Source organism: Channa argus, chromosome 13, assembly GCF_033026475.1.
Source record: "Channa argus isolate prfri chromosome 13, Channa argus male v1.0, whole genome shotgun sequence".
Lineage (NCBI taxonomy): Eukaryota > Metazoa > Chordata > Actinopteri > Anabantiformes > Channidae > Channa > Channa argus.
In genome coordinates this window covers 5,376,318-5,390,072 of record NC_090209.1, presented here as the reverse complement: position 1 = coordinate 5,390,072, position 13,755 = coordinate 5,376,318, and the positions used below count along the sequence as shown (strand labels likewise).

The window sequence follows — 13,755 nt, the reverse complement described above, 5'->3', positions numbered from 1 at the left end:
TTTTGATTAGGTAACTGCACACCAAAGGTCAAAGTCCAGACTTTGTTCAACAAAGTACAGCTGCAAGCAGATAACACCTCTGCAGGGAGCGTCTGTTGATAAAGAAAGTAAATACAAATCAGCACACAGAGACATACACTGTAATAATGATGGCGCTTGCCTGCTCTCTCTCTCACACACACACACACACACACACACACACACACAGATCATGCTGTGGCCTGCTCTTGTTTGGGTTAATGTCATCTGTGTCTTCTTGGCTCACTTGCCCTTACTTTAGCTACAGTAGTCCCCCCACATTATGTTCAACTCTGCAGCACATTAATAACCCAGAGTTTATGTAATCTGATTGCAGCAAGGCCAGATGAACTCAGCCATTCATTTATTTCATTCCAGTCTACTACACCACACTGGACACACAATTGCCTGCTCACACAGACCAATGCCCCTCTGGCTGTCCTTTGCACCTGCTACCTGGTGCACCAGCCAACTTCTTTACCTCGCCAAGTCCATTTGTCTGCTTCAGCAACTCTTAAATGTGCCATAGGATTCGAGCCGGAAGAAGCACGCTCAGCTATGAAACATAATGTATCATGCAAGTCCATATGAGTAGGCAAAGGAAGGAAAGGTTTTACATGTTGTGTGCATTTTAATAAATCATAGAGAGATAATTCATTTTCAAATACACTATTTTTTAAAACACGCCACACCATACTATAGATTCAAGGTCTCAAGATTCAAAGTGTTTATTGTCATATGCACAGATGGAAAGCATGTTTCCCACAATGAAATTCTTGCTTTGCCGTCCACACTAAACCTATAGGTTGTATACCCTATAGGTTCTTTACCCTTCAAGTTGAACAACGACATCCCTCCAAATAAGGCTTTTATGATATTATACAAAGTCACGTGGCACCGTGCAGCAACAGCGGCATGCTTGGGGAGTACTTAAAGCCCTCAGATTTCATAAAATGTCTTACAGTGTCAATCACACAGCCTGATTCACTTCCAGTCTGTATGTGAGCGGAGGTGAGGTATCTGATCCTGGGGTCTCCAGTGACACCCTGCTCTGTTTGTTTTCTTCGCCCGCCGAGAATTCCCTCTCTTCTCACTGAGGCCCTTTACAATTTAGATTTATGGAAATGCCTCCTAATAGAAAGCTGCTTTCACCGGATAACAGACAGCAATGATGATACACCACATGGCTACTGGTAGTGGGACTGCCTGAGAAGATCATGCCTTGGGATTCAACATCCAATTTAATGGGGAATATAGATGGAAGCTCTTAGTTGTGTCAGTGGAAACAGGGGTTGAGGGGGGGGGGGGGAGGAGTAGGATGATTTATGTTTGTCTGGCTTAATGTATGTTTATGTGCCTCTGTGTAAATGTGCACATGCATTTGATTGTGGCGTGTGGATATGTGCATGTGTGAGCTTGTACAAGTGCACGAGAGAAGAATATGTATGTACGTGCGCCTGTGTTCTGGGAGGGGTTGGCGGCAGTAGGAGGGAAAACTACAATCATTAGAATGACAATGACATTGTAATCTCTCTCAGCGGATGTCATAGGGTTTAGGCGTAATACCAGCGTGTGTTAGCTCAGAGTTTGAAGTGTGTGAAAGAGGTGGGGTGGGGGGCTCAGCTGAGACAGGGTTAAAGGGAAAGATTAAATACACGTGGCCTTGTTTGCACTCAGGGATAAGCAGCTATGCTGAGACTCGATTATCCCTGTGTCACGATGACATGCTTTATTTGTGGAGCATCACAAACGTGTGTGTGCGGCGGGTGAGGGGGGTGGGGGGTTAATAATCTTTTATACTCACCCATTGGAGTAATAACTGAGGCGCTGAGGTGGGCTGAAGGACCGTAACGGTCTACAATGGGCGCAATTCAGTAAACAGTAATTGAATGCCTCGCCGCAGGACTCGAAACTTAGATGCTCATGAGTAAGTGTACTGAGCGTGTATGACACGTATCATGTCTGACAAAAAACAAAACTACTTTTGTAAAGGCCCGGTTGGAAATGTTGCACGATGATAGCATCGCATTTTCACTGTTGTGGTGTGACGAGCAAATGTACTAAATTACGTGCTCCATCAATGTGGTGGAATGTTGTATTCTGTCACAGTGTCCAAAAAGGGGATCAAGTATAATCAGCTACCTCTCAAACCCGACAGAGTGAAATGATAGCAGTCACTGCAGGGCTTGTGGTTTCTGTGGGTGTTTTACCTCTACTTTGTCATTTCCTTACGGTGGTTGGAAGGATGGATGGAAGCAGAATATATGTTTTGAGTTTTCTTGGAAGCGGACAGATAGAGCTGGCGCTGGAGCAGAGACATCAATTTCCTATTGAGACAAAAGAATGGATAAATATAACTCCAGCTCCAACAACTCAAGATGCCAGCGAGTCCTCTCATTATCTCTGCTCTTGATAGCGGCAAGTAGAGAAGACTAATGGACTCACCTCTGCTGCTAATCGCTGTTTTATAGGCTCCTATAGAAGAAGATCTCCCTTAAGGGAAGATTAAACTTTCTATTTTTACTGTGAAAATGTCCACATGAGCAGAAAAGCTTATCATGCAATGAGGAAAATGTTCAAACCTTTATTTCTTCTCCTACTGGTTTGTTTTTTGTTCCAATTTGTGTATCACTTTTATTTAAGCGGTAAAATTTCACACTTTACATTAATCCATCAGGGAATAACCATAATAATCCAAGGCATGAAATTACAATCTCCCATTTCCTTTTCCTATCCGACAACAATGGATTTAGCACTGTAAAGGGATTTTAGTTTGGTTTGTTCTTTATCTTCTGCAATACAATTGCTGTAAATATGAATTTAGGAGATCAAGCAAATTTGGCTGCATTGGTAAGAAGCTTAGTATGTGGGGACAAAAACAGGGAACAAAATCAAAATGCCTCAAAAGCAGAAGACCTGCTGCGTATTTCCGAGTGACAAAGCTGCTCCGGCTCCAGAGGCCACTTCCTAAAGTCTGTTGGTTCTGATTTCGTTTGCTGACTGCTGCACTGCCCTCGGGCTGTTGTGTCCACAATGCGCAGTGGTGGTTTGCATAGCTTATTATTTTACATGTTCTCACGTCTGGCCTCGCCTTTTACTCCTGCTGCTGCTTAGCATCTTTTCACGAGATAATCGGCCGCAATGCTGCTTCCTTTGACCATGGCTGGCAACACCCACTGGATCTCTGGGTAAATCGCCAGCCTTTCAGCAAAGGGACCCAAAACCAGATACAGTGACAGAGAAGCGGCAGCCATTGGGAGCAGTTTGTTTAACAAGCGCTCAGAAGCAGCCTGGCTGACTGTGCCAATGCACTGTTTTGTGTGCTTGACTGTTCATAATGAATGGGAACTTTTGCAAAAATCTGTCTCTCTTGAATTGTTGCTCTTTCTTTTTGTGCTTTCCATGGCTGCCAGAGAGGTTTTCAGATGAATATTAGAATGGAAATATACCATGATATACACCATGATATTTCGATTTTTCATGTTCTTATGCATGTTGTCATTACGTCAGTCCATCTTTGTGCCTCATCAAAAAAAACGTGACTTCTTATATTTGGTGTTGTCGCTGTTATAGTTCCTCGTCGCATGTGACACAGTCAGCAGAGGTCTGGTCTTCTTCTAGGTCAGTAGGTAACAATGTTTAAGTGTGAGTCGTTCCTGGTTGTATTCATATGCTAATATCCTTCGCCGTAATCCTGACTCCTCATAAACAATAGACATGGCTTTGAACTAAGAAGTGATCTATGTTGTTCTCCTTCTTTTCAAGTCCACTTCTCAGCTGCACGGTTCTGAGAAGTTTCTGTCAAGTGCAACAAAGAGGTGGTCATCCAATCAACTTAAACAAAAAAACGGTCATTCCCGAAAGCGATATGAATGGGTAACCTTTGTGCTTTCTTTACTGAAGCTGTTCAGTCACTCTCTCTCTCTCTGCCTCTGCAGCTGTTGCCCCAACATGAAGGAGTAACGCATATATATATATATATTTTTTACCAACAACTGGGGAAGAAGAGGGAAATAAAGAGGAGAAAGAGAAAAGATGGATAGGGCACGTGACTGAAGGGTGAGGTTGTAACAAAAGCTCTAAAGGGCAAAAACAAAACGCTGGCTCAGCAGGAGGCTTATTTCACCTCCCAAGAGATCCACTTTGCATCTCTAGGACTAACCTTCCATCTGACGCAATTTCATCGTACACCTGGTATGTATAACGACAAATAATGCACTTTACCTTATCTTTAGCATGTACAAGCTCCAACAAAGGACCATGGCAGAGCGCAGGCAACTGAAAGTGGGGGTTTGGCCCCTCGCTGTTTTTTAGAGGCAATGACACTTTTATAACTATGCTAATAAACTGCTCGTGGGACAGAGCACCTCCCACGCCCCCGCCTGCACACACGCCAAGAACAGCTTGACTGAGCCTTAGGACCTGTGTTTATGGACATATGGATCAATACTCTCCCTAAGGGTCTATATTTTAGTCTGAGCTGAGTAGCGTACCCGTTGATCACAGGAGGGAAGGGGATAGACCCCGAGATGGTCATTATCAGATTTTGGAGCAAGGTCTATGAAAGGGCAGACACGGTTCAGAGGGAATCCCAAATGGGTTCTGCAAATCAAACCTGCCTTGATCACCGCTGCTGTAGCAGGCTGGATGTTTAGCATCTCTCCATATATCATTGCTTTATTGTCAAACGCTTGTTAATTCAAGGTGCAGTCACTGATTATTCCAGCCACATCTTTCACCCTTGATTCTCTGTGCCCTCACTGCTGGAAATGCAAATCTGGAGCGTGACAAACGATGTCAGGCTGTCTCTAACACGTTCAAGCCCCCAGCGTCCCCATGTCTTTCCCCAGCTTACCTCCTCCAGCTTCACAGTAATTACCCTTGTTGGATCGCTACGCCTAATCATACTTGATTTTGGGATGCACTGCCATTGTCTCCACTTGTTAGCCCCTCACGCTGCTCGGTTCTGATAGAGAGCACTGATAATAGTGGGAGAATGCGGCACACACACACACAAACACACACACACACTGATATATTCTTTAGGCTGTTTTTTTTGTGAGGGTGCTGTGTACAGATCTAATTCGGTAGCTGATTAATTTAAAGATGATTGTTGTGCCGCCAGTGATTAATCCCTCTATGATCTGATCATGTCAGCAGGAGATGAACAGAATAAAAGATTTTAAAACAACAGCAATGTTTAGAAGAAATAATTAATTGATTCAGATTCTGTAAAACAGGCCCCTTAAAGAGCAGCGAGCGAGAGGAGGGGTCTGTGGAAGTGGCTCCCAATTTGTTCTCACTTTGTTCCAGTAATAAGATCCAGGCCTTCCTTTCCAGTGGATGAGATAATTAACTCCTGGGGACAGACTGCACAGAGCTTCGTCTCCTAGTTTCAGGCACATGCAGAGAAATATCTACAGTCCAGGCTGAGCATGGGTGCATGAATTGCCAACTTTGCGTGATGTGTGTTTTTACAGATTGACATGGAAAGGGGACAAATGATAGGCCCAGAGTAAAGGAATGTGAGGAAGGGAGAGGGTTAAAGTAGAAATGACACTAGAAGTTGTTTAACAAAAACAGAGAGAAAGAGAATTAGCCGTTTGCTAATTTGTTGTTGAATGTGTTTTCTCGTGTTTTTAAGATTGAATTTTGAGGTTTAAATAATCAAAAGAGTCATTGTTTGAGTCTTTGTGTGTAATTGCAGTGTGTGGGCAATGTCAGCATTGGATGTTGTTTAGTTCTTAGAAACAGCTTGCTCAGTGGGGGACTGGCAGCATTGGTATGAGTCAGGTCAGGCTCATTTCCGTTGCACTAACCTGGTTCTCTTTCCTGCATTGTGCTGCCCTGTCCAGCAACTCCTTTGGAATGTCCACCGTAATGGTTTCCACCAATTGTTTGTTTAAACCTCCGCTCCCCTTCTTAACAGCTCATCGCCTTACTGAAGTTTAACTTTGACCTTTTTCGAGCCGCAGCATCTCTAATGAAGAAACTTTTTCCATTTGTGTTTTTTGTTGGAAGACTTGTGAGTCACGCTTTGAGCTTTAACATCTTTTATCTCTTGTTTTCTTTTCCAGAAACATGTGAAGACCCTTGTGAAGCTTTGACCTGCAAGTTAGCCTTCAAACACAAAAAGGCAAAGTTCTCCTCCCTCTTTCCCTACATCCATTCTTTCGACTTCCACCGCAGTTTCCTAGCAGGCCCGTTAAACATGGAGTGCCGGCGGGCTACACGCAGGACTTTATCGACAGACACCAAAGTAGGAGGTGCGTCTGTTCTCCTAGGCTTGTGGCTTTTAGTTATCCCAGCCTTGTGCAGTGGGCAGACATTTACTAATTTCCACCCTGAACGTCGGGAGTGGGTCTTCAACCACCTAACAGTCCACCAAACTACAGGTGCACTATATATTGGAGCGGTCAACCGTGTGTACAAGCTGTCAGGCAACCTGACCCTCCTCGTTTCCCATGACACGGGCCCAGAGGATGACAACAAGGCCTGCTATCCCCCTCTGATTGTTCAGCCCTGTTCCGAGCCCCTTGTCTCTACCAATAATGTAAACAAGCTTCTCCTCATTGATTATTCACAAAATCGGTTGCTGGCCTGCGGTAGCCTCTACCAAGGAGTGTGCAAACTCCTCAGATTGGATGACCTCTTTATCTTAGTAGAGCCCTCCCATAAGAAAGAGCATTACCTCTCCAGTGTCAACCAGACTGGCACCATGTATGGGGTAATTGTGCCTTCACAGGGCCAGGATGGCACTCTGTTCATTGGCACAGCGGTAGATGGAAAGCAAGATTACTTTCCCACCATCTCCAGTCGAAAGCTGCCTCGTGATCCAGAGTCTTCTGCCATGCTTGACTATGAGTTGCACACTGACTTTGTGTCATCCCTCATCAAGATACCATCAGACACATTGGCACTAGTCTCCCATTTTGACATCTACTACGTTTATGGCTTTGCCAGCGGGAGCTTTGTTTACTTCCTGACTGTCCAGCCAGAGACACCAGAGAACAGCATGTCATCGAGTGGCTCAACCAGCGACCTCTTCTACACCTCTCGCATTGTCCGCCTCTGCAAAGACGACCGCAAGTTTCACTCCTATGTCTCTCTCCCCGTCGGCTGTGTGAAGAATGGCATCGAGTACCGGCTACTCCAGGCCGCCTACCTCGGCAAGCCGGGCCGCGTTCTCGCCGCCTCGCTCAACATCAGTGCCCAGGACGACGTGCTCTTCACCATCTTCTCTAAGGGGCAGAAACAGTTCCACCGCCCGCCAGACGATTCAGCACTCTGCGTCTTCACCATTCGAGACATCAATGCAAGAATCAAGGAGCGCCTGCAGTCCTGCTATCAGGGAGAAGGAAACCTGGAGCTCAACTGGCTGCTTGGGAAGGACGTTCAGTGCACCAAAGCGGTGAGTTACACTAATATATGGCGATTCAAAATACATTCATTCACACATGTACATGTACTCATTTACATTATGGAAATGACTAGGACTGAAATTTGCTTTTGCTATTTGGTGACAGTGTGGTGACAATACCATTTATATACAGTATACTTTAACAATAGAGACAATGTTACAATAATTAAAAGTCTAAATCTACATCTTATTAATTTTTCTGAAATAAGCCACTGAACATTAAAGGAATGACCAAAAGCTTTTTCAGTGAACCTATAGTAGATGCCATGGCAGTTTTGAGGGTGTGTGCTCTAAGGAAAATAAACTCAGCAAACATCAGGAAGTGTTTTGACTGCCTTGCCTAGCGTAACCTCTCTTATCGAAAGATTCTCACACTACACGTAATTACGTCAAATTGTTTTGCAGCTCTGATGTCGGAAAACAACCACTTTCAAGTAAATTTCAATGAGAGATATTCACAAATTAGGGAGGATTTATTTATTTTTGGTAACTATCAAAATGATAACATTTTCCTCGAGCACAATACAGATGAACACACAGTCCCCTTCTAGGGTAAAAAAAACAAAAAAAACAGTAGGGGTGGGGGTGTGTTGCTCTGCTTCTGATGCTGGGGTAGATCACACATCAGTCTATTCCTTCTGAATCCCCAATTATAGTATAATACAAGGCCGTGTGTCTTCTACATGTTGTCTAGTAGAATTAGGTTTCTTGATTTTTTCTTGTTCCCATGAGACAACAGTCCTCTGTGCTTTCTTTCTGTAATTGCTAATAGGAATTTAGGAATATTAAGTATTAATGACTAGCTAAGACTAGTCAGTGTGTGTGTGTGTGTATGTGTGTGTGATATGTTATATGTCATATATTTAACAAGCACTGTTGGGTTCTATTAGCTCCTCTGAGAAGGCAGGAGAAGAGGTTGGAAGAAGAAGAAGAAGCAGTGGCATATAGCGAGGACCGTGGTGAAGTTTGACTTTCTGTCTTTGGGAGCTCAAATTAAAACGCTTTCCCAGTTTCCCAGAAGGATCCCCAGTCTCATCGCAGTGTGCTGTGGAGATGCACCTCCCTACGTACACATAATGTTTTGCCCACCTTTGACACGATACCTCGAAAAACAAACCAGCATTGTGTGTGTGTAGCCAATAAATCTATACTATAACATGGATTATGCAGATAGATGTCAATGGATGAGGAGCTCCTAAAGTCTACACAAATTACATTAAACAGCGATATATGTCAGCCATGCTAAAACTGTCTGCTTGCTGTTAAATCCCTAACTAGTGTAGCTGTTCTAAAGTAAATACTGTCTGTTTCCCATTTTTCTTAAATAAATATACTCCTGGATCTGAGTGTAGGGTACTTTTAGAACCCTAGTGCAATATGAGGTAATTCAATGTTAGACCCACCCAAGAAACAGCAGGTTATTTATTTATTTTATTTTAGTACATTTTTTAACATTGTTTGGTGTCTGAGAAAATTACATTTGCAGCCTCAGCGCGTTTCCTCTGGTTCATTGCTAACAGCAAGTAGCCAGTGAGCTCAATGTAGAGAAGCCTAATTACACCCCAAGCTCTCATTCCCATCTTGCAGACGTTTCACTGTGTGTACACTTACATTCAGGCCAAGGCTGAGGCTGGGAAGGGAGACCTGAGCCAGGGGACTCCGACACAGCAGCCAATCAAAGATTTATCACCCAGCCGTCCAGCCTTCTGCTATCTGGAGATTCACACAATCGCTGTAGTAACTTCCACGGAAAAGAGCCATGATGGGACTGTATCAGGCTGTCTTTGTGTGTGTGTGTGTGTGTGTGTGTGTGTGTGTGTGTGTGTGTGTGTGTGTGTGTGTGTATTTTTGCATTCGTTTTCTTCTCCTGCTTACTAACAATATCATCCCGTTGCTTTTTGCTTATGTGCCACCAACTAATTGACCAGTTGTGAGAACAAAGTGGACATATGACAGACGAATATACAAGGGAGGAAGAATCCCCTGTCGTGTCTTAGTCATCCTTCAGTGACGCCGACACACTTTATGTCATTGTTTACAACTTTATGTAGTCTATCTAGCAGACCAGGCCCCTATTGCAGTGCCAGCATAGATTTAGCATTATCCTGAGATATCTGATAAGGGTTAATCACACAGAGTTACAATCTATTTTTACTCTCTCCACAGCCCTGCAATGTAATTTATATGATACAGTCTTAGACACGGTAAATCTACATTTCGTCAGTGCTTGTGAGATTTGTGATAAGGCAGGGGGGAAACAAAACTTCTGCGAGAAGGTTAAGAAGAAAACGTAACTCCATAGAATCCATGGAGATTTGGCTTGGCTGCCAAGTCTGCTAAACATGCATCATCTAAACAATCTAGATATAATCAGCACCAAATGGTCTGGAGCCCAACAGACCATACGCGGAATAGCAGAATGCATTTGAGGGAGTAGCTATTGATAAGGCCAATTCTGGGACTCACTTCTCTTTCTGCTGGTTTGAGTCCGTGTTGAATTAGTATTTAAACCAGTTATATACAGCGCTTTTTAAATTTTATTACAATTGGAGAAATGAATATGGCCAACTTAACAGATTTTTTTCTAATTTGAATACTGCAGTGGAGCCCCCCCGCCCGTGCATAGCACTCTGCTATTTTTGGGCAGAAGGAAATAAAAGAAAAATGCCATAAAGTGGGGGCGTGACTTCGAGTGGAGGTGATTATACCCTGTCAGCATTATTACTTTGCTCGGCTCAAGAAAATCTGCGCAGTGGTGAAAAGTTTTACATCCATGGTGTGTAGTGAAAGGATTGAGCAGCCTCCCAGAGTGGAAAGTGTCACTCAGAATAGTCTGCTTATAGCTTTCTGACAGGGACAGAGACTGAGGCAGAGAGACGACAGATGAGAGATGGATATAGTGACAGAAAGAGAATTAATGAGTTGTGGTAGGAGAAGGGGGTATATGTTCAGAGCATGCAGGAGACTGAAATATATACTGTACATGGAAGACTTGCCCTGCTGTCTTACTTTAGCCTGCATGGCACTTTGAGGCCACCACCACACAGATTGTCTCAGCTGACCCGATTAAACAGCAAAGAGACAACTGTGCACCTCTTCATTCACCTCCCCTTATTTCTCTATCTTCCATTTCCTATTCATCTTCAGATACATGCAGACACCCTTATTTTCCGATGAACTGAAGTCCCAATTAGTTTACGGAAGTGATTATGCCTCTTCACTTATATTTCGGAGTTGCATCATCATGCAGTGTGATTGCTGGTGCACACACTAGTTATCATGCAGTCCGTGTTTTCCTGCAGAGGTGTGATGATAGGCCAAGGTAATGAGGCACAGTGAGAGCAAGGTGGAGCTCAGTCAGGCGAAGCTGAAACATGTCTGCCAAGTGAAACAGAAAGGCAAATGTTTGTCTGGCTGGGAGTCTTACTCGCACACCTCCACCTTACTCTGACCTCCCCCCCTATCTCAGAGGCTCACCTCTCTCAACCTCTCATTTCCGTCTCAGACACACTGTGACACAGCCCCTATTTCCACAACTTTGACCATCATTCTCTCCTTCCGTCTCACTCTGTCACCTTCATCTTTCCTCTTTACTGAGCTGTCTTCTTTTATAATACTCGGTGTCTCAGCTTAACTCTACTCTACTAATGTCTCATCCTCTAACTCTGTCTCTGTCTCTGAGATATTTTTGTCGCTCCTCCTTCATACAGTACATTTCATGTCAAGGGTTTCTATGTTTAATGTGACACATTTGCTTCATACTCCCTGTAACCTTGTGCTCTTTTGCTGGCTTTCACTTTCCATTTCTCGTAATTTATTCATACCTCATGTTATAATCTTTGTTTTCCCTCTCTTCCTCTAGCCGGTGCCCATTGATGACTCTTTCTGTGGTCTTGACATCAACCAGCCACTCGGTGGTTCTCAGCTGGTCACTGGTCACACCCTCTACACGGAGACTCGGGACCGCATGACTTCGGTCACTTCCTATGTCTACAACGGCTACTGCGTAGCCTTTGTGGGCACCAAGAGTGGCCGTCTAAAGAAGGTGCGTACCAACACTTTTCCTCTTTCAACCCATAAGCTAAAGGGCTTTTGTAGAAGATTTCTGCTCACTTCATCACTGTGATACATAAAGACTCCAGTAAACCATGGGGTATGGACACTGTGAAGTGCTGCTATTTCTATGCAGATGGATCATGGTCACAGAGAAACTTATCTTTTTAATATTTAATGCCTGCTGTCAAGGCAGAGGTAATGGCGATGGCAAGCTCACTGTAGTGGTCATTACCAGCTCCTTGTTAAGTGAGCTCCAATGTCGCAATGTTGAATAACCTGCACTGGCCCATTAATTTTAATGGGCAACTTTTTGCCTGTGGCCCGCAGAGAGGCATGAGAGAGACTAAACCTCCTAGTCTAGGTCTGAGTATACAGACACCACAGAGGGTTAAAGGGCCGCTGCCCAGTTAATACTGATAGATTTCACACCTAACCACAGGAAACACAGTATTAGATGAGATTGCTCAGTGACAGGATTGAAAAGTGAGGAAAGTCGATGCTATGCTATAGGTTAAGGGAGTTATGAGAAGTCAGCTTGTCAATCACATATGTCCTGGTTTTGCTAATTAATTTAGAACAGCTGTTGCACCATTCTGCACCACCATATTCCCACACAGCTGACGCTTACACTGTATATCTAAAGCTCAAATGTTAATGGAATGGAGACAATATGTGTTTGTGTGGGTGCATTGTGTCAGAATATTTACCTGACTTGCATACTGATGGCGCCTTTTAGATTACAACAAAGACAGCTGGTTGAAGGATTTGTCAGTTTTGGCTTGGCGTCATGTTCCACAGGGTTGCCTGTGTGAGTGGCAGCAGGTGTGTGTCACAGGACCATAACTTGCTCATACAATCACACCCCCCGACCTCGCAACAACAGCTGCATCAAGCTCAGAGAAAGGGGCCAACAAAGAGTTGCTCAAACCACTTTATTCCTCTTTTCACTAGGTTACCGTTATTTCAAACCTGGCAATGCAACACAAATGGTGTCGGTCTGGGTTATTTTTGGTCTCTATCTATTCATAATTAAATCAATACACCAATCAAGCTGTGGTGGGAAGAGTATTCATTCTATGTAATCCCCTGTTTGAGGTGTTTAATAATTTAGCATCTTTCTCCACTTGATTAAATTAGATGAGACAGAAACGAGTGTTTTCCCCACAGTGATGCTGCTGCTTGCACATTGTTTTTATCTTCCTGCTTCCCTGCACACTGGTGCAACTGCTGTATGCCCGAGTCCTCTTTCTATATCTCCCGTCATTTGAAAATCCATGCAAAACAGCTTCACATGCTGCTCTGTACTTGGACCTACTCGTCACAGGGGCAAGACTGTAACCACAGTAACGCTAACATGGGGGAGGAATTATACGGGAAAGAAAAAAGTTACCAATGTTCACTGGCTAAAACAGAAAGTAAATTAGTGGAATACTTAACCTTTGAGACTGATTAATGGAATAACAAAATAAAATATATTGCCATTTTACTAACAAAACAAAATAGCACTTTTCTCTGTGATGGGGTTTTGCATTCTAATTTATGGTCATCATTCGACTGTTCAGAATATCTTCTAGCAGACATTCAACTTTATGAGGCGTGGAAGAAACCAAACATCTGTGGTAATTTAAAAAAAAACATTGTCTCACAAAACAAAAACTTTAATTGTGTTCTGCTGAGGTTAGTGGAGGACTCCAGTTGAAGAAAGACTGTGCTAAACTTTATTTGAACCTACATTTGTTTTCAATCATCCAACTGACAAAAGGCGTATTTGTGCAACTTTACAAATATTTGCATGCAGGCACCTTATTGGGCAATGACCAGTGGTGATTTGAATGTAACCACGTGATTCAACAAGACTGACATGTAATTCAATGTGCGTGACGGAGAGAATGAACACAGTAAACCTAACCACCTTTGCAGTGTCCAACAGTGTAGAAACAGAAAGCACTACGTTTTAAACAGGTAATGAAGATCCAGGGTTTTCGGCTTGTCCCTTCAGAGGTCGACACGGCGGAACGTGTTCCGCATGTTGATTTGACATGAGTTTTTACATGATACATTTCCTGCCGCAACCCTCCCATTTTTTTATCCGGGCTTGGGACCCGGCACCAGGGTGGCCCTTGGTGGCTGGGCAGGGGACACCTCATGGGGTGGGATTTGAACCCATGGCCTTCTGCATCCCAACCCAAGGCTCTACCACTTAGCCACCAGGCTCCCTTTTTAAAAAGGTAATTAAGAATCAGTAATGTTCCATAACAGCA

At 43.7% G+C, this 13,755-nt stretch overlaps 1 protein-coding gene across 3 annotated transcripts in view; it reads left to right on the top strand.

Annotated features, from left to right (window-relative positions):
- The window catches only part of plxna2 (plexin A2), a 164,068-nt gene that overhangs the window by 15,472 nt on the left and 134,841 nt on the right, over window positions 1–13,755 (top strand). For all 3 annotated transcript variants that reach the window (XM_067526102.1, XM_067526103.1, XM_067526104.1), the window contains 2 exons: window positions 6,096–7,429; window positions 11,301–11,483. In XM_067526102.1, coding sequence (XP_067382203.1) covers window positions 6,096–7,429; window positions 11,301–11,483 — 1,517 coding nt within the window. The remainder of the gene's footprint in view (window positions 1–6,095; window positions 7,430–11,300; window positions 11,484–13,755) is intronic.